Source organism: Triticum aestivum, chromosome 7D (assembly GCF_018294505.1).
Source record: "Triticum aestivum cultivar Chinese Spring chromosome 7D, IWGSC CS RefSeq v2.1, whole genome shotgun sequence".
Lineage (NCBI taxonomy): Eukaryota > Viridiplantae > Streptophyta > Magnoliopsida > Poales > Poaceae > Triticum > Triticum aestivum.
In genome coordinates, this window is record NC_057814.1 from 222943378 (window position 1) to 222969385 (window position 26008).

Here is a 26008-nt window from a genome sequence, read left to right on the forward strand (position 1 = left end):
AATTCCTGCCTGATTAGGAGTGTTGGCTGGTTGTATTTTCCATGCAGCGTCACAGAAGATCGTGTTGCCTGTAAAAGAGTCTGAATTGTGCTGCACCAGTTGGTCGTGTAAGCAATGCGCACCATGGTCTTCAGGGATCTCTTCTAATTTGGTTCCTCGTATGATTGCATTTGTTGTTGCATACACCTGAGAGGGTCTGCAATATTTTCTAACAAAGAGAGCATCATTTCGAGATTTCCAAATGCACAACAGAAAAGTATATAAGTTAGAAAGATTAATATGTGGATGACCTGAGCATAGTTTGGATCATGTCAGGAATAGAATGCTTAGTTACAGCAAGAATTTCTGTTTTAATAAACCACGGCGAGCAAAACCAGGCTGCTTTAGAGAAAGGGCAAAGGAAAAGCATGTGCGTTTCATCTTCTACAATTTCACATCTAGAGCATTTTTCATTTATGTGTTTAGAGAACTCACTTGCTCTCTTACCCGTAGGAAGTGCTTTCTTAAGAAGCCTCCAAGCAAATGTTTGTAACCGTAGCGCCATAAGTTTGTCTTTCCCAACTTGGTTTAGAAGAGCAATGATTTGTAGATGAACCTCTTTCGGTCGTTTGTCTAGCCGGCAGCTGAAGGTTGCTGAAGCAATGCTTATATGCACTTTCGGAGGAGAAATTTCCTACAGGTGTTAGTTTCCAAATCAAAGCATCTTGCCCAGCAGCTGCAACTATAGGAGTTTGAAGAATATTATTAGCTATCTCATGAGTGAACAGATACTCAATCAGATCAGTATTCCAAACTTTTTGATTTGGCAACCAAAGATCTTTAACAATAGCAGGATATACAAAAGGGTTTTCCTGTATAATTAAATGATCATAAATTTCCTCCCATCTCGAAAACCAAAGAGAACTCCACACCGAACTATTAGCATATATAATCTGACAAGTAGAGGCTGAAATTAAGAGAGGTTTTACCTTTAAAATTGCAGCCCAGAAAGCTGATTTTGGCTTGTTTGCTTTGGCTCTCCAAATGGAGGTATCATGGTGGCTTTGTGGTTCTTGTGCCAACCTCCATGCCAGAATAAGTCCTTGGTTGATTGCCCGCAAAAACTTAGTACTCTAACAGATTTTATCAAACTACCAATGGTGCGCTTTTACGTGTCCTGACTTCTGACAGAGGGCGAAACTCCTTAGTCGATTTGGAGGTGGAACCATGATCTTGGCGAAGAAGTGTGCAGATTTTTTACGTATGCGATACGGATTTCTGTTTGAATTTGATTTGCAAGCACGTTTCCAGACGAGAGAGTTGTGGGCAAGGAGGCGGTTACTGCGTTCCGTTGTGCCGCTGAATTGAAATCAGCCGTCCGATCACGATCGCATGGTTCGTTTGGACGATTGGCTCCCCGCTCTGGCTTACAAAATTTTGTCCCACTTCTCCCTACATCGCAGGTAGTGGGCGTTCGTGGGCGCCTGGCTGTCCATTTCCATTCTCTGAACACGCACCGCGAGAAGCATAGGACAGCAGCGGAGCAGAATTCCGCCGAGTTGCTGCGTGCGATTGGCATGGTCGCGGTGGCCGGCGGTGGCAGCGGCGGCGGAGGAGGACGAGGAGGGCGACGATGCAGCCGCGCGGTGGCGGTGGCGGTGACCGGGCGGCCGTGAGGAAGGGGCCGTGGACGGCGGAGGAGGACGAGGTGCTGCACCAGCACGTCCGCGAGCACGGCCCCCGCGAATGGAGCTCCATTCGATCCAAAGGCCTCCTCCCCCGCACCGGCAAGTCCTGCCGCCTCCGCTGGGTCAACAAGCTCCGCCCCGACCTCAAGACGTACGTAATCCGCTATTCCGCCTCTCCTCTTCCGTTTTCCTCTAGCTGGCTCCGTGAAGCTTCCCTCGTCCTCCTCCCCGCTGCGCCGGGCTTCCGGTTTCCGATCAGCCCGTGGCGTACTGAAGGCAGGGCGCCGTGGTTTTGTTCCGTGTGAAGGGGTTGCAAGTTCTCGTCGGAGGAGGAGCGGGTGGTGATCGACCTGCAGGCGCACTTCGGGAACAAGTGGGCGAGGATCGCGACGTACCTGCCCGGCAGGACGGACAACGACGCCAAAAACTTCTGGAGCACGCGGCAGAAGCGCCTCGCCAGGATCCTAAGGGCGCCGCTGCCCCGCAGGAGGTCAGCCTCAGCCGCCGCCAAGCACAGCGGCGGCGGCGGCGGCGGCGTAGGCGCGGCTTCATCTTCTGCGGCGTCCAACTCTCATGAGGCGGCAGCGGCACGCGCTTCCGAGGTGACCCTCTTCTCTTGCTTGCTTTCTCTGAAGAAAAACCGAGATGGATTTGTTGCTTCTGAACTGGACAGCGATCACCCTGTTTCTGAACCTGATTTTGTGCCTCTGTTTCCCTGAAATGGTCCAACGACGCCTGTTTCTGCTGAATTGGGCGACATGATTACACCTGTCTACTCGTTGTTTTGGACGACAACAGTTCGACGCCAACTCTTATATAGTACGTACATATTTGGGCATTAATTCTAGACTCACATCTTAGTAAAAGTTGACGAAATTACAAATTCAAATAGTCATATCTTAGGCGTCTTGTGCGTGTGTAGTGATCAAATTTTTCTCCTAATAACGAGCGCAGCCACTAACTTCATTGCTGAAACTGACAGTCTTCAGGTGGTAAAAGTTTTAAGAGTTCAAATACACACATCCTAAAACAACATTTTCAATCCAGCATATGATCTAGAAGAAATGCATGTGCTTTTTTTTTCATTCTCGAACCCAGCCATGCTGCCATTTTTTTGTGTGTGATATGAGGGAGTGAATTGCAGAAAACATCGACATTGAAGGCTAGGGTTGCGGAAACCACAATTTTACAGTTTTGTGCCAAAAACCATTAATTCCGAGACTAATTTTTTTAAAAAAAACACTAGTTGGCGGCTTTGGTCATTTTGATGACGATTATGACATGTGGGTCCCACTTTTGCCGACGTGGCGTAACTATTCGCGCGAAACGGTGTTAGATGGGCTTTGTTCTAAAATTCACAAAATAGTCCCTACTTTTTACATAGAGACCCTTTAATCAAAAAGAAAAACGCAATCAGCCCCATTGCATGTACAGGCCGCTGACCTCCCGCGCGTGTCTCTGTCGTCAACGCCGGCGGCGCTCATGTGGGTGCTTGCAGCGGGGCGGACGCAATGCTCCACCGCGGCCGGTTCTCCTTCTTCTCTCTCTAAAATAGCATGCGTCGCTCACGGCCGCCCAAATCCACGCCCGAACATTGACGGTCCAGCCATGGCCTCGGAGTAGTACTAAGCCTCAGCTAATGTAGCAGCGCGAACCCGATTCACTCCGGCGAGCTCCCAAGGCCACTGTCATGGCCGAGGACAACTGCCACACCCACAGCATCTCGTGGCTCGTCAAGGCCTGCATCCCCGTCGACCCTGACCGCCACATCTCTGTCCCCGTCGCAGTCCCCATCTCCGCCGCGTGCCCCGAGTCTCCCTCCCGTCGCTCCCCGCCGTCTGCCGCTGCTTCGCCGACTTCTTCGCGACCTGGACCTGTTGTTGCTCTGGCCGGAACTGCAGCAGCGCCTGGGCAAAGGTGCCGCCGTGGTCGGAGACAGAGACGGCGAGCAGGGAGGGTGGAGCTGGCAGCGCGCGCGACAGAGCTGGAGGAAGGCTTGGGCAGCCGGCCCTCTGGCACCCGCGGCAGCTGTTGCTCCTGTGGGGAAGCCGGCCCTCCGGTGCCCATGGCACGTCGGCCTCCGGAGAGGACAGACGAGGAGGGAGGGGCTTGATTGCTTTTAAATTTTTACAAGAAGGGTATCGATGTAAAATCCTCCGTCTAACAGCGTCGCCTATGGACCGTTATGCCACGTCGGCAAAAGCGGGACCCACATGTCATAATCGTCATCAAAATGACCAAAGCCGCCAACTAGTGTTTTTTGCAAAAAATTAGCCTCGGAATTAGTGGTTTTTGGCACAAAACTGTAGAATTGTGGTTCCCACAACCCTAGCCTTCAATGTCGATGTTTTCTGCAATTCACTCGATCTGAGGCCTAAGTGTTGCACATTTCACCCCTATGTGACAGGATCAGTACCCCTGCTTCGGCATGATCCCCTTCCAACAGACGACGATGCACCAGCACCACATCGGCGAGAGCAGCCAAGAACCACCACTACCACTCGCGGCTAACCAGTATGCAGGCGCGCCATTCTCCGGAGCCGAATCCGTCCTGCCATTTCCCCTCGGGTTCGCTTCCATGGACGTCGCGGCCGCGGGATGCAGCAGCTCGTACGGCGCCGCTTCGGAAGTTCACCAACCGCTGCCCTTCCTCTACGCCGCTGACCCTGCGCCGATGACTGATCCGGGAGGTCTCGTCTTCCACGGAAACGCACTGATCGACGGCGGCGTCGGCGTGGCTTACCTGGAGCCGAAATCGGAACCGGAGCATTACCTGGAGCCGAAATCGGAACCGGAGCATTACCTGGAGCCGAAACCGGAGCCGGAGCATTACCTGGAGCCGAAACCGGAGCAGCAGACGCCGCCCCGGTTCTTTGGGCTGGAGGAGGAAGTCGACGACTACGGCCTCGTCGCGCCGGTGCGGCGGGGCACGCCCGACGTGCTGTTCGGTGACCTGCCCCCGGAGATGATCAACTTCTTCGAGCTCCCGCCGCCTCCTTCGCCGCCCACTCGGCTGTAGATTGTTATTGACCCACGCTGGACGCATGCATGAGGCGCATCATGAGTCATGACTTACGCATTATCGATTCTCTGATCGGGGTGCACTCTAGCTTAGCATGCATCCATTAATCGCAAATGCTAATATGTTGTTTAGCTGTACTGTATCAATATACTCATCCAAGGAACTGTGTTACTGTAGTTTCTGGGACACGTCTTTCTGACTGGTTCGAAAATTAGACTTGATGTGAATCATTATCTTCTGGACTATGCTGTTGTGGCATTTCCTTTTTTTTAGGGGTGTTGTGACATCTCCTGTGCGCACAATTTTATATATAGAAAAAGGTCTAGTTTTGGTTTCTCAGTCTGAGAAATATGGCTACTCGACAATAAAAACTGTCAAGATTTAGCCATTTGGCATTCTTAAGACGGTTTAATTGATGATGGTAGTTTTGCACAAAAAAGTTGACAAAATAAGGAGAATGATATAGAGAAATGGTAGTTTTGTTTATTGAGAATTTAGCAACTTTACTAACTCCAATGTTTTTCTTTACTTTTACTGAATCCCATGGTATGCATAATATTTATGTTTTTATGGACTATTAGAATTCCCCCCAAAAATGCTAATACTTCTATGTTTTCCCGTCATTTTGTATTTACATTCTTCCATTTTCAACCACTTTCTGGTTTGTTTCAATTTTTTGTACTGAAGAATATACAACATTTTGAAATTGTCTCCACATTATCATACAAATATTGGTCGAGTAACCAAAATTAGATGATTTTGACATTTGAAAGACAAATAATATGGGGTACCCCCTTTCTTTGAGTTGGTGTGATACTCCCTTAGAGTGACAATTTATATAAAAGAATTGAGAAACAAAATACATAATTACCCTTTTCATTGAGTAAAATATATTTTCCTTTTTAGAGTATTCTGTTCTAGATCAAAATATATATTTTCCTCTTTTTTGACCAAACGGTATGAATTTATTGATTAACTGACCAAATTGTGTTTGGTCAAATAAACTTAAACTCACACATACAACAAAAATGATTGATAAAACTTGAAGTTACATAAAAGATTTGAAGACTTTCATCTCTGGCTCTTCTTTTTGCACCTTAATTAATAGTCCTTCAAGATTTCAGTGGAAAAAAGTAGAAGACCAAAGATGCACAAGCTAGACTAACTGTAATTGGTTTTAAAGAGCCGCTTGAGTCGCCCACCAAAGATGAGAACCTAAGACCATTGAACGCACTATGGCCAAGGACCTACGGGAGGCTACCGAATCACTGATTCATCGTCATGCCGTCCGAGAAGAACTTTGTGAGCACAAAAGAATGAAGCATGATAACCACTACCTTGACCAAACTTGACACTAATATTGCCATCACCACCATCAAGATTGGTCGAGACAAACCACCAGACCTAGAGCAGATGATATGCAGGAACAAAACACCACATGCTCCCTCATGTCGGCCTCGTCGACTACGATGACTATACCATAACTCAAATAGAGTCGCGTGACAATTATTATGTGTGATACCACCTCCCCCGTTGAGGCTTTGTCACAGAAAACACACAAACTTAGCACCAGAGAAAAATAATAATAGGAATATAAACGTAGAACGAGGGTTCTTCTCACCCCCTGGCACCAAATCGACAACGCTAAGTGAGGCGAACAACCATGACGGAACGACCATACTCTAGTGGCGACTAGTTTTCCTCTAAGCCTTGTGTATGTGTAAACTTTCAGTCATATATGAAAAAGTATAGCTTTGCTTTTCTCGCCTAAACACTATGCTTAGTCCCTCAACTATAATGCCAGAAAAATGATGGCTCCACAACCATTAAAAATGACAATATTTAGCCATAGGCTTATTGAAGATGGTTTTAATGATAATGTTGTTGCAAATTTGAGCCGTTTTTGTTACAAAAATATGGAAAATTAAAAATTAAACATGCTAGGTTTTTTGGAAAGTAAATTATTTGAACAAAATTGCAAAACACATATTGAGCTTTGTTCACAAGATTACAACCAACTATGATTAAAAAAATATGGTCTAGAGTGAACATTTCTCAGAAACACTAGATATTTTTTTGGGGGGGCATTACTAACAAAATGTGAAGAGAACATAGAGTAACCTTACCAAGTTATATAGTTTTATAGAGTTATACCATACATACTTTTCTTTAAAACTACAAATTATTTAGTACATTCGCTAAAATGTTTGTCTTTACCATGAAGTTTCACATATCGTGTTCTTCTATATTTTTTTCATGATTGACTTTTGAATTTCATGGTAACTTGGGTGCCATGAGAGCAAAATAGTTGTCATATCGTCATCAAAAACATCTTCAATAGAGGAGTTATAAAAATCAAAACAATTTTGAATATTGGGGGCCCAAAAATATATAGTGTTATATTTATGGGAACAAAGTTAGGCACCTGAAATAATTGAGGGACCACATTTTTTACTTGAAGAGTTACAAAATAAAATAAAATAAAAATAAGAAAACTAATCTAAATTTTAGAAAGCCGAAGAAAGTTCAAAAAGCAAGGGAGTTAGGTAAATCATTTAGTAATTTTATGATGTCCAGTGTTTTTATTGACTTCTACTGAATGCCATGGACCATCACAACACCCCCTCACCACCACCACCACCAAAAATATTATTTCTATTATACCTGTGTTTTTCCATATTTTTCTTTCACAAAGTTTCTGATTTTTTTACTGTTTGTGCTGATCACCACATGTGTGAAAACTAAAACCTTGTCATCATAAAAAAAACAGTGGTGCAATGGACCATATTTAGATTATTTTGACACTTGAAAGACATAAAATACGTGGAATTCCCTTTAGAGTGATTATTTATACAAATACCATCAATGAAAAATACATAATTTACCATTGCTTCTTGTAAAGATATGTTTTCCTATTTATAGGGTATTTTTTCCTTTCTAAGGACAAATAGGACTAGCCAGCCCATGTTACGATACGCCTGGGGATACACGCTTGCCCCAAAAAATGAGAGCCCTACTAACGCTTGCTGGGAGCCCATATTTGATGCCCTCTGCGTCAAATTGGCAGCACCACGCACTGAAGGCAGCCTGACTGGGTTGGCCCATCGAGTTCAACCACGGGACAAAAAAATATAGCATAAAAAGGAGACGTGCACGATCCCAGGATTCAAACCAGAGACCAACTACTTACTGTCGTGCTCCTAGCCACTCCAGTTAACTAGTATTGTTCTTACTTGTTACTAGAGTAGTATACATAACTTAAAGAACTAACCGTAGATGTAGAACCGGAATGGTCTAGTGTAGCGAAGCGGAACCAGTACTATAGCGAAGCGGAACCAGTGTTGTAGCAAACCGAAACTAGCTATTGTAGCAAACCTGAATTATTTACCAGGGTGAATGTTTTTTTAATATATAGTACGAAAAAGTTCCAATATTTCTTGAAGTTCTGAGCAAATTTTTGGAGACAAGATTTTTTTTTGAATATGTGAGCAAATTTTTTGAAAAGGATGAAAAATTGAACAAAACAATTATTTTTTGAAAAACATAAACCATTTTTTAATTTGCAAACAAATTATGAACAAATTTTGAAACCACGAACATTTTTGGAATTTTTGAATTTTTTTGTAAAGTGGAACATTTTATGACATTCAGGAAAAAAGTTAAAACCGTGAACATTTTTTGAATTTGTGAAAATAATAATTAAAATGGAACATTTCTGGCAAACATTATTTGAAGTTCATGAACATTTTCTGAATTTCTGACCAAAATTTGAAAACACGAACATTCCTGAATTGTTTTTCAAAATGAATATTCTTTCAATGTGTGAAAAACTATTTTTAAAAGAAAAATATTTTTGAATTCCTGAACATTTTTTGAACTTGTGAACAAATTTTAAGGACAGGAACATTTCAAATTCATGTGCATTTTCTGACACTTGAACATTTTTTGAATTTATGAACAAACTTTTAAGAGAGGAACATTTTTTTTTTGAAAATTTGAAAAAAATTTGAAAATTACGAAAAAATATTAAAAGGGAAATCAACTTGAAAAAAGAGAAAAAGAAAAAAGAAATAGAAAAGAAAGAAAAAAAATATAAACAAAACATGAAAAATAAATAGCAAAACAAAAATGAAAAACTAGAAATAGTCGTCTAGGAACCTTCTCAAGACCAGGATCCGTGTACATGCTAACCAACTAACATGGGCCAGCCCACTGCAATCGCACAATGAGCGTCCGTTAGGAAATTCCACGCTCGCTAGCGTCAAAGAGAGGACCTTTCACGCAGGGCGCGATTTGGATGGGCTGGCCCATTCCCTGTCGTCATAGCGAGCCACTACAAAAGCCCCGAAAATAAACAAGTTCTAGCGAAGAATCGAACGTAAAACCTCTTTTTTTTGAGAAAATCACCCCAGAACTAAAAATAAAGATTAGCGATGATACAAGGCACCCCTTAGAATAAGAGAACTACAATCGGGTTCCTGAAAGCCCAAAGAACCACACCACCACCATGAACTGAAGGTGCGCCGTCCCACTGTCGCCGTTGCTCCCTCGGAGCCAGTCAGACCTAGATCTAGAGACGGTTTTGCCAGAGACGGAAGTCTTCAAAGTTAAGGCCCACATGAACCAGCACGTTGGTGAGGAAGCAGATCGAACCACCGCCATCTTCATCGCACCCCTCACCGGAGAGCCAGAGGGAAGCAGTCCTGGAATCACTCCTGTACATACAGTCGCAGAGCTCGTCATTAGCGCTGGAGCAAATGCCAACGAAGCGGGGAAGGAGCCACGACACAAAATCCTCCGCCTTGGTCACCGCCGGCGCCACGTCGGCCAAGAACTCGGGGAACGCCAACAACCAAGCCGCCCCCAAAACTCTTCCAAATCGATCACGCAACACCCACACCTATCCACCATAGTTCAACATCATTAAAGACGACCACGTCGGGATGGAGGCGAATTTGTGGCATTTATTTCACTTGATGCCGTCCCCTCCATCATGGTAGCACCGTCGAAACACCAGCCCCAACACCTATCTACGAGACGGAAAACGAGGACCGAGGTTCCCCCACCCTCACGCCGCCGGAGCGACGGGTGGATGGGAGAGTACTTGTTCCTTATCACTTGGATAGTTGACCGTTAGTGATTCATAACCCGCGCGATTTTATAAGAAATAAATACAATGACAGATCCAAAAAACAAAACAAAAATGACCATTTAACATTTTTGTAATATACGGTGAACAATTTTTCAATACACAACAAACATTTTTGTGATATACGGTGAACAATTTTTTAATACATTTTGATATTTTTTGTGATATACGCTGGTTTTTTTAATACACATTGAACATTCTTGTGATATACATTAAACAATTTTTAAATACACATTGAACAATTTTCTGATATACGCTAAACATTTTCTTAAATACGTTTGGACATTTACTCAATATACGGTGAACACTATTTTTAAACTCAACAATGAATTTCGTATAATACACGAAAAAGGGAAAAAGGAAAATGAAAAAAAAGAAAGAAACATAAACAGAAACAGAAAAAAAAACAGAGCGACCGTGGGCCGGCCAAACTGGGCGGCGAAGGCACGTCAAATAGGATCTGCCCCACGGCATAGCCCAGTAACATGACCCCTCGAAAAAAAAGCCCAGTTACATTTTTTCTGATTGACGGCCTACAGGGGCATTTTCGGACATTCGCCTAATCATCCCCTCGTGCTGTCGCTGTCCACACTAAACGGAAGAGGGAGGATTCCAGAGGCTTCCGGAGTTGGACCGAAGCTTCTCCACGCTTCTCTTCTCCCCTGTCCACCCAGTCCCTCTCCCCCATCGAGCTCATATATCTCCCGCCATCACACTCTCGTTTGCCACAACCACAAGCCCAACTGCACGGCGAGCGGGATTGGATCAGTCAGTAGCGGCGCTAGAGAGAGGTAACAGAGGGATTGGATTGGTGGCTGGCACTTTGATTTGCTTAGCGCGCGACGAAGCAAGCTAAGCGAGCGCGATGGTGGTGCTCATGGAGTACGCCCCCGGCGTCGGCGCGACCATGAAGAGGAAGGGAGAGGAGGAGCCGGGGCTGTTCGCGTTCCCCGATGACGGCGACGGCGGCAGCGTTCCGGTTTCCTGCCGTGCCACCAAGATGAGGCGTCTGGAGGGTGCCGGCGCCGGCCACGATGTGCCGGCGGCAGCGGCCGTTGAGACGGAGGGCGACGTAATGATGGCGGAGGAGCCGCCGGCGCCGTCCCTCGGGGCCGTGGAAGGGGAAAAGAGGGCTGTGGTGGTGTACGGCCCGGCAGTCGACGCCGCGTGCACTGGTGGCCGGCTCGGCCTTCTCGGCCAATGGCGGCTCCGCCCGTGGGCGCCCCTGAGCGCCGGCGCCGAGTGGATCCGTGACATGCTGCGCGAGGCGGATGGCCGCACGGTGCGGGCGGTGCTGTCCAGCGCTCAGGAAGGGGGCGGCGCCGACCTGGCCCTGGTCCCTTGGGGCGCCGCACACGTGCCGGCAGAGGCGAATCAGGCGTCCACGGCCGCGGAGACGGTGGACGGGGAAGAGGACGCCGAGGGAACGGCAGCGATGGACGTCGAAGAGGAGAGGGACCATCATCAGGCCCAGGCGGTCGGGGCCGGCTGCGGTGAGGGGTACTTGTGCCGGTGGCCGCAGCACTGTATGGCGCCGCCTCCGTTGCCGGCGGTTCGCCAGGCGACCCCGGCTGTGTGGTCGTGGTGAACCGCGCGTGGCTGGACGACTACGACCGACGGAATTGATATGTTCCTCTTTGCCGATGCGTGTCGCGTCGATTTGTGTTTGTGGTGTCCAGTTCGTCGAAATCAGAGCAAGATCATCTCTTTTCTGACGGAAAGACCTTCCTGCCCAGCTTTATTAAAATTCAAATAATGCTAAGAATGAAATCTGGATCTGGTGGTGCCTCCACCATTCAAACCGTGTTGACACTACTCACTAGCTAGCTCAGGGCTGCAAGAAAAGCACGAGGCTCGTGAGCCGACTCGCATTTTGACTCGACTCGAAAAAAATAAGCTAAATATAAACATTTTCTTTTTTCAAAAAAAATTTGTTTATTAACAGTTTTATCCGCGGTACATAAGGGTCTCTTTGAATCTTCATAGGATTTTTGAAAGATGAGAATCCTTAGAAATTTTTCCTACGTTGGTTGTTTGATTCGTAGGATTGAATCTTGTAGGACTTTTTTCTAAGAATTTATTTGTACTACATTCCACATCAATTCTAACATCTACTTTAACCTCTTGGAAAAAATCATTTGCTTTTTTCATTACACAATCAAACAAATTCAAATTCTACAGGGATCCAATGGACATGCCATTTTAGTTCTATGTTTTTTCTATTCCTATGTTTTTGCAATCCTACAAATCAAAGAGGCCCTAAGTTACAATCTCCTCTGGACCATACCTTAACCACACTGCCATTCTAGGGCTAGTGCGTCCAATTTTTGCTAGCATATGACTGACACTATTTTGCACTCGGCTAATAGCAGCTACCTGGTGACTTCTACCTCTAGCCAGCAAGTGCTTCCTGGACTAAATTAGACACAGGAGATCTGTTCACCTCCGGCTGCACAATCATGGCTGCAGCAACAGATCAGTCTGTTTCCAGTATAAAGGGTAGAGTGCTAGTGCAACGCTCTCTTTGCAAGCTTCTACTTCAGCTTCTAGTGCGCTCACACATGAGAAGATGAGAAAACAATGTGGCCACCGCTATCTCTAAGAATCATGCCTGCACCGCCATTATCTTCCAACTCAGAAAAGGCGCCATCAACATTCAGTTTAAGCCAACCATCAGGTGGTGGTTTTCATAGGCTGAACACGGATCTGATTATTTTGAAATTTCTTCCTACGCATAGTTTTGGTCATATATGACTTTGCTATTTGTTGGTGTGCTTCTGCGTGCGTGTGTTGGTGTTGGTTGTGTGCATCCTAACTATGCAGATGCCGGGTGTGTTCTCTTCGGGTTTGTATCCTCTTGATGCTCCTATTGAGTCATTAAAATTCACCCTTTATCGAAAAAGGTGGTGGTTTCCATCTCTCTGGCGAACGACCCGGGGGAGCGGCCTTCCATGAATGCAATTGAGAGCCTCGGCCATAGGAGACCACCATTTTTCCTTTTGCGACATCCGCCGATGGGTGTTGCTTGATGCACATTAGTGAGTTGATGTAGCTTCCTAGGAATCTCTGTTAGGCTTCAATCGGAGGGCAAGCTTGAAGTGCACCACGTCATTCCTGACATGCCAAGCACGCCACAACGTCATGAGCAGTGGGAGCTGCTTGTTTTCGCCGCATGTGTCAAGTAGATGTAGTAGCCATTCGTGCCCTTTGTTGACGATACTCCTCGGCAGCGGCATCGCCCAATCCTTCACCATCGCCTCCCATAATCCAACAGCCATTGGACACTTGTCATAAGTATGAACACTTTATGTAGCTCGACAGAGAAATGCGCTAATATTGATCTAACATTGGCTCGCTCAATTTTAGCTCAATGTCATACAATTATATTAAACAATTTTGACGCATATTAAAAAAGTAGGATAATTTATTGCCAAATATGTTGTGTACTGCAATTTTTCTTAATTTTACCTAGTAGTAGGAAACATAAAGCCTAATTAAGCACGGAGAAATTTAGCCTCAATATGGTACATGGTTAGGCGTGTGTCAAATATCATGTTATTCTCTGCCAAAGTTTGAGAGCAGACGCACCTTCATTTTTTTATCTTTTTAATTCATCCGCAATCCCTACTTATCAAGTGCTAGTCTTCAGTTGAGAAAAAAATAAGGCAAAATTTATCGTGATTTTCTATGTTGTGTTGTTGGCTATCATGTTTGAAAAATTGCCTTAGATTATTCATAAAGTCATCTTATTTAGCTCAAAACTAGTTCGAGATCGGTTCTAAATCGATACATGCTGAGCACGAGCCACTTTCTGCAGCTCGATCATGAGCTTCACTCAATTTGAGCTCGCTTGAATTATAGTATAATTTGAGCTGAGTCTAGTCCAACTCGCTCAAACTCGAATCGTTTGCAGGCCTAATGAGTACTTCCTTCGTCAGAATTTATTAGGCCCAACGACAAAAACTCCAGCACCAAGGCACAACAATTACTCCTGTGATTTTTCCGTGCTTAGTGTCCGATTAAAGTGGAAGGGCCTTTTTCGGTTATGCTTAGGCTAGTCATAGTGGAGAGTAACTTAGACTAGTAACATGTATACGCTATTAGTCTATTACCATTTTTTCTTATGTGGTATCTATGTTACTACTTATATTACTCCCACTACGGCTAGCCTTAGTGTCCGATTAAAATGGGCCCTTGTTGTCGGTGGACGCGCATGCATCAGCTAGTACTAATTTCTCTTCTCTTGTTATCCAAGGAGCTTACCTCGAGTCACACACAAATTGGAGGAGGATGAAGGAAGGAAACTACACTTTTCTTTGGGAGTAATTACCGGGCCTAATAGGAAGGGACAAGCCAACACTGCCCATGGCCTAATAAATCCGGACAAAGGGAGTATCATATTAGACTTTCTATTGTAGCTCTTTTAGTTTGGCACTGTCTTCGGATTGCCGACCAGTTTGCGTCTATTGTGACAGTCGATTTTTGGCTTTCTCCACTAAGGCACTTGTCCATTCGAGTTGGAAGTGCAATCACAATAGTGCTCCGTTTACGCTCCTAGTTGAACATAGCGAAACGTAGGAGGTAAACATAGGAGCCGGGCTGCCCTATCGAAATTGGGGCTCCGGGGACACAAGAGGTTCAAACACTAGGGTGCGCTCGCTGACAACCACCCAAGTCTACCACTCAACCTCACGGCGACGCTCCGGCGAGCACGAACTAGGAAGGAAGAATAGTGGACATGACAGTTTACCCAGGTTCGGGCCACCTTGCTGTTGGGAAACATTGCATGGAAAAAAAATTACTCACACGCAAGATCTATCCATGGAGATGCATAGCAACGAGGGGGAGAGTGTGTCTAAGTACCCTCATAGACCGTAAGTGGAAGCGTTTGTTAACGCGATTGATGTAGTCGAACTTATTTGCACTCCAACTGATCGAGTGCCGAACGTACGGCACCTCCGCGTTCAACACACGTTCAGCTCGGTGACGTCCTCGCCTTCTTGATCCAGCAAGACGGCGACGTGGTGGATGAGTTCCGGCAGCACGACGACGTGGTGACGGTGACGGTGAAGCTATCTCCGCAGGGCTTCGCCTAAGCACTACGAAAATATGACCGAGGGTGTAAACGGTGGAGGGGGCATCGCACATGGCTAAGAGATTGTCGTGGTTATGTGTGGCGCCCGCCTCCCACATATCACTACAGGAATCAGCTACTTTACCGTCTGCCGAGGCAGACGGCAAAGGCATGGAAGGCGGACGGCAAAGGCCTTTGCCGTCTGCCGCGGACGGCAAAAGGCGCTGGCAAAGAAAGGATCGGCAAAGACCTTCTTTGCCGTCTGCTTCCTGACGCGGACGGTAAAGGAGCCTTTGCCATCAGCGGCGGATGGCAAAGAAAGCCGATGGCAATAAATTCGCTGTTAGTCCGTTAGGTGGCTAACGGCAGTCTTTGCCGTCCGTAGCTGACGGCAAAGAGCATCAGGCCTTTGCCGTCTGCCACTGTAGGCAAATTGACCAAATGGTCAGCTGCCAGGAAACACAGGTGATTGCCACGTGGCTTCTTTGCCGTCCGCGGCGGACGGCAAAGAGCCCGTTGCCGTCGGTGGCAGACGGCAAAGAGCCTGCATTGCCTCTTTTTTTCTGTTTTTTCTTATACCCAACCATTTTCACAACAAATAGATGATACATATATATTTTTCACATGGCAAGTTCACAGCAAACATATGAGATATCCAACACATATAATTTCATCATACATGCATAGTTCCATCAACCATACATAGCAAGTTCCACATACATGCATCCAACCATACATATTACAATAGTGTCATCCTACCATACATGCATAGTTCATCGATACAAAAGAAAAATAGTTCATCCAAACAAGCACTCCATCTATGCAAGCTTCCGTGAAGCGAATGAATTCTACAAAATGGGAAATAAGAAAGTTAGAAGAAGAAGATTAGAAGAAGAAGAAAATGAAGAAGAAGAAGAATATATGACATTTATGAGCTAATTTAGGTGAAATTGATCGTTTGTGAGCTAACATAGGTGAAATGGATCGTTTATGAGCTAATCTAGGTGAAATGGATCGATTATGAGCTAACTTAGGTAAAATGCATCATTTTAGAGCTAACCTAGGTAAGATGGATCATTTTGGAGCTAACCTAGGTAAGATGGGTCATTTTAGAGCTAACTTGGGTAAAATGGATCATTTATGAGCTAAGTAAGGTAAAATGGGTCATTTTAGAGCTAACTTAGGTAAAATGAATCGTTTATGAGCTAACTAAGGTAAAATGGATCATTTTAGAACTAACTTAGGTAAAATGGATCGTTTATGAGCTAACTAAGCTAATTATGCCATTTTTGACATAAGTAAGCTAAGTACATGTCATTATTGAGCAAACCTAGTTAACTAAGCATATTAGAGCTAACTTTGGTCATTTTGGAGGAAACAAAGCTAAGTATAGATCGGTTTAGAGCTAACTTAGGTAAAATGGATGGTTTTGGAGGTCAGTAAGCTTATTAAGTCATTTTGAAGGAAATAAAGCTAAGTCTAGGTCTTTATGCATTTGTTAAGCAAAACACTAGAGAAACTTACCGTGATCATGGAGGTGTGGGAGCGGGCTGGCTCGTGCCGGTACCTGGAGAAGGATCGTGCGATGCTTGTCTGGAGTTACGCTGCACCAAAGATCATTTCCAATGTCTCGTTAGCATGATGACGCTCAAATATTAAGACTAGCAAGTAGTGTCCATTCAAATTAAACTCACCGTCGTCGCAGGAGCAATCACTGGCATCGGCGGAGCGGTCTGACCGGACTTCTCGCACACATACTGCACATTTGGTTTTGACGATTCAGTCATACTAGTTAGTAATGAGACGAACACTACATGAATGTTTTGGCTAATCAGCAGAAGAAACTTACCACAAGGAGCTCGTACATTGCCCTTGCCTGCATGTCATTCCATGCCCTCTCCTCCTCCAACATCTTTGTCATCCTCTCCTCCAACTCCCGCTGCCTCTCCGCCGCCTCCGACAGAAGTTTCTTCGTTCTATCTCTCTCACTCTGTATAGCAGCCTGCAACACCACTCCTCGTTAGCATTTGTAATCATTGATGGAAGTGCACACAATGTAATGGAGAAAGATAGCTGAGTACGTATAACTAACCTTCAAGGCGAGTTGGACTGGCCGTTCACGAGGCCTTATCTCAGGAGCGGATCTCGACTGGCGCGCCTTGATCTCCGGGAGAGTGCTAGGACAACAGATAAGTCCATCTCCAATGGCTATCGAGCCATGGGACCTCCCGCCACCAGCTATCATCACCAGCTCTAGATCAATGGGACCCTGGCTCGGGTTAAAGTCCTCCCCTTTCCTCGCCTTCCCTTCATCTCTATATTTCACGAGCTTGTCGTGGGAGGAGATGTTGGTGAAGTTGTTTGCATCATCGAGGTCAGACGGAGAGAATGCCTTGACTTTTTTGTAAGAGGCAGTATGGGCCATGGCATAGAGGTCGTACACCTCGGGCACCTTATCCGCCTTATTGTAGCGTGCCTGAAAGAGAGAAACAACGTAAATTAGTAATTAAAGGGCTCAAGCTAGCATGATGAATGAATTGCATGAATCATGAAGCAAACCACATACCCTGTTCCGCCTGAACTGATATAAGTTGGAGCTGCCTTGATGGTGTGGCACACCTTCCATTTGGGCACGTTTGTCCTTGGCCGCGTTGTGGACGGCTAGCCATTCTTTTGAGCACCACTCATTGACCAACACCTCCCAACAATCCATCCGATCCGCACACCATCTCGGAGGCGCCTAAGTTAGCAAATAGAAACTTGAGCGCTATGGCTATGAATTACTAAATCAAGGAAGTAAGTACAAGGCCTTAAGAATTACCTTCATGTATTGCTCCTTACTCAGGAACTTCTCGCGGCACGCCGGCTTGGGCTTCTTGATACCACGCAAGGCGTAGTAGTCTCGAATAGCCTGCACCCGAGCCTCATGCCGTAAGTTCTGTAGTAGGCGCTTGCAGACGTTCTCGATAACATTTGCCGCCTCCTCCTCGTATCCCTCCTCACACCTGTAGAATGTCTGCAATCAAATGAGACAATATTGATTAGTACAATTAATAACTAGCTAGTTGAAGATTTTTTATTGTGTAAAGGAGAAATTACCCAGAACTTTCTGATCACCACGTCTGCCCTCGTGTCGCACAAGACACCGTCGATAATCTCACCCGGCAGGGCCGGGGCAGCCAAGTAGTACTCCCAGCTCAATCCAAGCTCTGGAAGCCGACCCTCACCAGGCAACGTGACAAACCCCGGGAAGTTTTGCCGGCAAAGCACTCCAAGGACAGAGTTGGGCCGGCGGACCTTCTCATGGTGGTCCCAACCCCTGCAGCATGACAAGGCCAACGCATTAGATATTTGAAGAAACGTGAATGCAGAAGGTACAAAAATATTAAATGCACTTACCTCTCCCCATCAGGGAAAATCAACCACCTCTGCTCGCGGGTCGCCAGCACGGATGGGAGCCGTGTACAACCACGCTGGTAGACGGTGCCCCCCCTCCTCAATATCAGTCGGCTCCCCGTCATCATCAGCATGGCCACTCGGCCCCTCAGGCTGATCCGGCCAGGTACCCCATCCAGACATGTGCTCGTCCGGGGTCTCGTGGGCCCAACTATCGTGGGCCGAAGGCCCGTGGACCCAAGGCTCGTGGACCGGAGTTCGTGTAGCCTCCTCCTCAGACGAGTCCACCCTAGCAGTCACATGCTCGGGTGAAACAGCTGGGGGTAGCGGCGAGGAAGGCACCCTAGCAGTCACATGCTCGGGTGAAACAGCTGGGGGTGGCGGCGAGGAAGGCACCCTAGCAGTCACCCTACCTCCTCTCCAGCGACCACGTGCTCCAGCTCCTCTCTTCTTCCCTCCCTTTCCTCGTCCCCTGCTGGGCACCGCGGTTGACGAAGAAGGGCCCGACGGTGTCGCCATACTGTCCAGCAACGCTCGACGGATTTGTGCGGGTGGAATGGAAGACCTCCCACCACGCGCCGACGAAGAAGGGGCCTCGGAGCGCTCCGGACCAGCGCCCACCATCTTTCAACACCTGCCATGACAAAGAGTAAACGAAATTAATACAACATAAAAAATACCGACATGAATAATAATATATGATGTTTTTCATAACAAAATCAAAAAATATATATGATGTTCAAATCTACCCGATCAACACAATAATATATGATGTTTCTCATAACAAAATCGAAAAATATATGACCTAGCTCATAATTCACAAATATATGACCCTGTCGGGGTGCTGTTTCGGGGTCGGGGTGTCGGGGTCGGGGTGTGGTGTCATGGTGTCGGGGGTCGGGGTCGGGGTGTCGTGCCGGGGTGTCGGGGTGACGTGTCGGGGTCGGGGTGCCGTGTCGGGGTCGGGGTGCTGTTTCGGGGTCTGGGTGTCGGGGGTCGGGGTGTCGGGGTCGGGGTGTGGTGTCAGGGTGTCGTGCCGGGGTGTCGGGGTGGCGTGTCGGGGTCGGGGTGCCGTGTCGGGGTCGGGGTGCTGTTTCGGGGTCGGGGTGTCGGGGGTCGGAGTGTCGGGGTGTCGGGGTCGGGGTGTGGTGTCAGGGTGTCGGGGGTCGGGGTGTCAGGGTGTCGGGGGTCGGGGGTGTCGTGCCGGGGTGTCGGGGTGGCGTGTCGGGGTCGGGGTGCCGTGTCGGGGTCGGGGTGCTGTTTCGGGGGTCGGGGTGTCGGGGTCGGGGTGTGGTGTCAGGGTGTCGGGTGTCGGGGGTCGGGGTCGGGGTGTCGGGCCGGGGTGTCGGGTGGCGTGTCGGGGTCGGGGTCGGGGTCGGGGTGTGGGTCGCGGTCGGGGCACGTGACAGCCTTTTCTTCTTCTCTTCTTCTCCTCCTCCTCTTCCTCCCTCCTCCTCCTCCTCCTCCTCTTCTTCTTCTTTCTTCTTCTTCTTCTTCTTCTTCTTCTTCGTCTTCTTCTTCTTTCTTCTTCTCCCTCCTCCTCTTCCCCCTCCTCCTCCTTATACTCTTCTTCTTCTTCTAAACTAAAACTAATCTAAAATAAACTAAACTAAAAATAAAAACTAAAACTAAACTGAAACTAAAACTAAAGTAAAACTATAACTAAAACTAGGGTTTAGGATTTCCTCTTCCTCTTCCTCTTCTTTTCTTTCTTCTTCTCTCTCCTCCTCTTCCTCCCTTCTCCCCTCTTCTTCTTCTTCTTCTTCTTCTTTTTCTTCTTTTTCCCCTTCTACATATTCTAGCACTAAAACTAAACTGAATCTAACACTAACAATTAAACAACAAAAAAAGAAAAAACAGAAAAAAATAACTCACCGGAGCCGCGACGACGGGGGCGACGGTGGCGCCGGGGCGGTGAGCGGCGGCACCGAGCCGGCAGGGAGGCGGGGGCGATGGGGCCGCGGTGGCACCGGGTGGTGGGCGGGTGGTGGGGGCGGAGGGGGCGGTGGGGGCGGCGGGGCGCCGGGGCAGTGGGGCGGTCGGGCGGCGACGTGGTGGGGCGCCGGGGCGGCGGGGTGGTGGGGCGACGAGGCGTCGGCGCGTGGGGGGTGGCGGGGTGGTGGGTCGACGGGGCAAGCGGCGGCGGGTGGTGGGGGCGGCGGTGGGTAGTGGGGGCGGCGGCGGGCGGCGGGGGCAGCTCTGGTCGTCGGGGAGGAGAGAGGGAGAGAAACAGAGAGAAGGGGCGGGGTGGGGCTCGGCCGTTAGTTAGGTCACTTCTTTGCCGTCCGCCCACCCTTTGCCGTCCTCTTTGTTTCCTCTTTGCCGTCTGCTAGCAGACGGCAAAGAGGGGGGCCGTTAAGTTTTTTCCAATTAGCTCGTTTAGTGGGGCCAGCTCTCTCTTTGCCGTCAGCCAGCGGACGGCAAAGAAAAGGCTGATTGCAAAGACCTTATTTGCCATCAGCCTTTTCTTTGCCGTCCGACAGCGGACGGCAAAGAACTGGCAGACGGCAAATAGGCTAATTCCAGTAGTGTATATATAGGTGGGGGGAGAGGGGAGAGGCCAAGGGGCGCCCCAAGTAGGGCCGAATCCTACTTGGGCTCCTGCCCTTGGCCACGCCCCCTTCCATATTTGCCGGAGGGGGAGGAAAGGGGGAGAGGAAAGGAAGGGGGAGGCCAACTCCCCCTTTCCTTCTCTCCCCAAGGGTTGCGGCCTAGGAGGGGCGCGCCATCCCCTTGTGGGCTGGTGTGTTCCCCCCTTTGGCCCATATGGCCGATTAACCTCCCGGGTGTCCGGAACCCCTTCTGGTGACCCGATTTCTATCCGGTACATCCCGAAACTCTTCCGGTGTCCAAATATCATCATACTATATATCAATCTTTATAACAGTATATCGTCAACGAACGTTGAGCATGCAGACCCTACGGGTTCGAGATCTATGTAGTCATGACTGAGACACCTCTCTGGTCAATAACAAATAGCGGAACCTGGATGCCCATATTTGCTCCTAGATATTCGACGAAGATCTTTATCGGACGAACCTTATGAAAACATACATAATTCCCTTTGTCCATCGGTATGTTACTTGCCCGAGATCAATCGTCGGTATCTTCATACCTAGTTCAATCTCGTTACCGACAAGTCTCTTTACTTGTTCCATAATACATCATCTTACAACTAACTCCTTAGTCACTTTGCTTGCAAGGCTTGTTATGATGTGTATTAACAAGAGGGCCCAGAGATACCTCTCCGATACTCGGAGTGACAAATCCTAATCTCGATCTATGCCAACTCAACAAACACCTTCGGAGATATCTGTAGAGCATCTTTATGATCACCCAGTTACGTTGTGATGTTTGATAGCACACAGGGTATTCCTCGGGTATCCGGGAGTTTCATAATCTCATAGTTGAAGGAATATGTATTTGTCACCAAGAAAACAATAGCAATAAACTGAACGATCAATATGCTAAGCTAACGGATGGGTCTTGTCCATCACATCATTCTCCTAATGATGTGATCCCGTTATCAGATGACAACACATGTCTATGGTTAGGAAACCTTAACCATCTTTGATCAACGAGCTAGTCTGGTAGAGGCTTACTAGGGACACGGTATTTGTTTATGTATTCACGCATGTATTTAAGTTTCCGATCAATACAATTCTAGCATGAATAATAAACCTTTATCATGAATAAGGAAATATAAAATAACAACTTTATTATTGACTCTAGGGGATATTTCTTTCAGTCTCCCACTTGTAGTAGAGTCAATAATCTAGTTCACATCACCATGTGATTAACACCCATAGTTCACATCGCCATGTGACCAACACCCAAAGAGTTTACTATAGTCAATAATCTAGTTCACATCGCCATGTGATTAACACCCAAAGAGTACTAAGGTGTGATCATGTTTTGCTTGTGAGAGAAGTTTAGTCAACGGGTCTGTCACATTTAGTCCGTACGTATTTTGCAAATTTCTATGTCTACAATGCTCTATATGGAGCTACTCTAGCTAATTGCTCCCACTTTCAATACATATCCAGATTGAGACTCAGAGTCATCTGAATTGGTGTCAAAGCTTACATCGACGTATCCCTTTACGATGAACTCTTTATCACCTCCATAATTGAGAAATATTTCCTTAGTCCTCTTAGGTAACTAAGGATAATTTTGACCACTGTCCAGTGATCTACACCTGGATCACTATCGTACCCCCTTGTCAAACTCATGGCAAGGCACACAAAAGGTCTGGTACATAGCATGGCATACTTTATAGAACCTATGACTGAGGCATAGGGAATGACTTTCATTCTCTCTCTATCTTCTGCCGTGGTCGGGCTTTGAGTCTTACTCAACTGCACACCTTACAATACAGGCTAGAACTCCTTTGACTGATCCATTTTGAACTCCTTCAAAATCTTGTCAAGGTATGTACTCATTGAAAATCTTATCAAGCGTCTTGATCTATCTCTATGGATCTTGATGCCTAATATGTAAGCAGCTTCATCGAGGTCTTTCATTGAAAAATTCTTATTCACGTATCCTTCTATCCAGAAATTCTATATCATTTCCAATCAGCAATATGTCATCCACATATAATATCAGAAATGCTACAGAGCTCCCACTCACTTTCTTGTAAATACAGGCTTCACCATAAGTTTGTATGAAACCATATGCTTTGATCACCTCCTCAAAGCATATATTCCAACTCCGAGATTCTTGCACCAGTCCATATATCGATCGCTGGAGCTTGCACACTTTGTTAGCACCTTTAGGATCGAGAAAAACTTCCGGTTGCATCATATACAACTCTTCCTCAAGAGACCCGTTAAGGAATGCAAGGTTTTGACATCCATTTGCCATACTTCATAATCATAAAATGCATCAATTGCTAACATGATTCGGACAGACTTAAGCATCGTTATAGGTGAGAAAATCTCATCGTAGTCAACCCCTTGAACTTGTCGAAAACCTTTTGCAACAAGTCGAGCTTTGTCGAAAATCTCATCATAGGTTCGTTGTTATCCAAGAACATGACTTCCAGGGCAGGATTGCCGTACCACTCTGGTGCGGAACGTGTTCTGGTCGACCTACCAGGTTTAGTAGTAACTTGATCTGAAGTTTCATGATCATCATCATTTTCTTACTATCTGGTTGGTGTAGGCATCAGGGGATCGACTTTCTCTGATGTACTACTTTCCAATTTGAGAGAAGGTACAGTTACCTCATCAAGTTCTACTTTCCTCTCACTCACTTATTTCGAGAGAAACTCCTTCTCTAGAAAGGACCCATTCTTAGCAACAAAGATTTTGTCTTCGGATCTTTAGTAGAAGTGTAAGTGCATCTAGTGCCACCCCTAGTTGGTTTTGGAGTATTGACGACAAACTTGGTTGAGGGACTAATGTGTTTGTGAGAATTGCAGGATAACACAGGTAGTAGTCCCTTATTGATTCAGTTTACCTATCAGAGATGACCCCTAAAAATGTGTGAAGACATTGAAGACAATGGTGGTTTGTGAAGACATTCACAGTGAAGATTATGACATGAGAAGACATTCATGTGAAGACTATGGAGTGCGAAGACATAGTTGTTTCATAGTTTCCTTTTCTTCTTTATTGAGTCATAGGAACCACCGTACTGTTAAGTGGGGTCCAAGTGAACAAAGTCAGAGTGATTGAAGTGATGCTCAACCAAAATCCTATGTCTTCGAGCGAAGACAATGAGAGCAAATCTTATACAGAGCTGGATGAGTCAGCTTTACTTGTAGCCCAAGTCAAGCTGCCGCATGTGTTTGAAATCTGACCGTTGGACACGTGTCGGTTCCTTAGTGACCCAGGGTCATTTCGGACAAATCAGGTCGGGTTGCCTCCTTGCTATAAATAGCCCACCCCTACACCATAAATTGGTGGCTGCTCAGAGTTAGTGCACGACTTTTGTCGTTTGAGAGCAACCCACCACCGAACCATTTGAGAGAGAGATCCTTGCGAGGACAAAGCCCAAAACACCCAGAGCCAAAGAGTGTTAGGCATCACTGAAGTCTTTCTATCCGCGTGACCTGAAGACTTGTTACACTTGAGGACTGTGTATCCTCCAGTCGTTTAGGCGTCGCGTTCTGAGCATCCAAGAGCCATTGTGGATCGCCGGTGAACGAAGTCTGTGAAGGTTTGGAAGTCTACCTTGAAGACTTACCAGAGTGATTGGGCGAGGACTGGGTGTCCTTAGCTCAAGGGGAATAAGGTGAAGACGCAGTCTTCTGAGTTAAATCTCAGCCTCCCTAACCAGACGTACAGTTGTCACAGCAACTGGAACCGGTCTACCAAATCCTTGTCTTCACCAAGCAACTGGTTCTATCCTCCACTTCCCTTTTACTTTACAGTTTGTCTTCGTGAAGTCATTGCCTGCCTGTATGATCTGATTGTCTTCACTGAGTGAAGACTATTTACTGTTTGGCTTCATACTGTCTTCCATCCTGATCCATACTACCTAGCTGCTGATAGTCTTCGTGCTTTCATTTCATTGCTTACTTGACTATGGCTTGTCTAGTGTAGTCTACCTCCCGCTGCATATCAATAGGTTCATTTCTACTATTTGTATTCAAAAACCTCGTGTTTTGAAGACTTCCATAAAAATCGCCTATTCACCCCCCTCTAGTCAATAACTAGCACTTCCAATTGTTATCAGAGCAAGGTGCTCCCTTGTTCTGTGTGATTCAGTTTAACCACCTGGAGTTTTAGCTATGTCGACTGTAGGGATAATCAGGGTCTCAGCTGCGTGCCAAGTCTTCGATGGCACTGATTACCCCTAATGGAAGAATAAGATGCGTATGCATCTTGAAGCCATTGACGTCGACCTCTGGTATGTCGTCAAGAATGGCGTTCCCAAGGTCGGTGAAGGTGTTACCGCTGCTGATGTCAAGAGGTTCATTCAACTGGATTCGACTGCCAAGAACATCATCTGTGGTCATCTGACCAAAGGATAGTACGGCCGTGTGAGTGCACTGGAAACTGCAAAGCTAGTCTGGGACTGGCTCTCCAAAGTCAACGAAGGCGTCTCAACTCAGAGAGATTCAAAGGATTGATGTTCTTAGCAACCTCTTCAACCGCTTCAAGAGAAACGACAATGAGAATGTCCAGCTCACGTTTGATTGCCTCACTGATATCACAAATGAGCTTCGCGCACTTGGCACCACTGGGATCACCAAGCACGAAATCGTCAAGAAGCTACTGAGATCACTTGACAGCTCATTCGACACCCTGGCCTTGATGATTCAAGAACGTCCTGACTTCAAAGATCTTGATCCGTCTGACATACTTGAGAGGCTCAACACACATGAGTTCCAGTTATCTGAGAAGAGAGACATCTATGGCCCCAACTATGGCTGAACTAGGGCTTTGAAGGCAAAGGTTGTGTCCTCATCTGAAGAAGAATCTGACTGTAGTTCTGGTGATCCTGAAGACATTGGAAAGGAGCTAGCTATGCTCGTGAAGAAGTTCCAGAAGTTCTCCAAGAAGAAAGGTTTCAGAAAGTCTTCAAGATCCAGCTCAAGAAATGATGAAGCTTCTACTCGTGACCACAAGAAGAGAACATGCCACAAATGCAAGAAACCTGGTCACTACATCTCTGAGTGTCCTCAATGGGACAATGAGACCAAGAAGAAGAAGAATAGCAAGGAATATGATTCTGATGACAAGAAGAAC

At 46.6% G+C, this 26008-nt stretch overlaps 2 protein-coding genes across 2 annotated transcripts; both read left to right on the forward strand.

Moving 5' to 3' along the window:
• The first annotated feature begins 1451 nt into the window (after positions 1-1451).
• Positions 1452-4867, forward strand: LOC123167246 (probable transcription factor MYB58). The gene is made up of 3 exons (XM_044585078.1): positions 1452-1818; positions 1975-2269; positions 4075-4867. The coding sequence occupies exons 1-3, from the start codon at positions 1613-1615 to the stop codon at positions 4684-4686; spliced, it is 1113 nt and encodes a 370-aa protein (XP_044441013.1). The 5' UTR covers positions 1452-1612; the 3' UTR covers positions 4687-4867.
• A 5601-nt stretch (positions 4868-10468) lies between these two features.
• On the forward strand, positions 10469-11608 carry LOC123169820 (uncharacterized). The gene has a single exon (XM_044587690.1). The coding sequence runs from the start codon at positions 10704-10706 to the stop codon at positions 11424-11426; it is 723 nt and encodes a 240-aa protein (XP_044443625.1). The 5' UTR covers positions 10469-10703; the 3' UTR covers positions 11427-11608.
• The last annotated feature ends 14400 nt before the right edge of the window (positions 11609-26008 follow it).

Coding starts and splice junctions, on each gene's coding strand:
- LOC123167246 (XM_044585078.1), top strand. CDS start 1,613: ATGCAGCCGCGCGGTGGCGGTGGCGGTGACCGGGCGGCCGTGAGGAAG. Junction 1,819..1,974: donor CTCCGCCCCGACCTCAAGAC/GTACGTAATCCG, acceptor TTCCGTGTGAAG/GGGTTGCAAGTTCTCGTCGG. Junction 2,270..4,074: donor CAGCGGCACGCGCTTCCGAG/GTGACCCTCTTC, acceptor CCTATGTGACAG/GATCAGTACCCCTGCTTCGG.
- LOC123169820 (XM_044587690.1), top strand. CDS start 10,704: ATGGTGGTGCTCATGGAGTACGCCCCCGGCGTCGGCGCGACCATGAAG.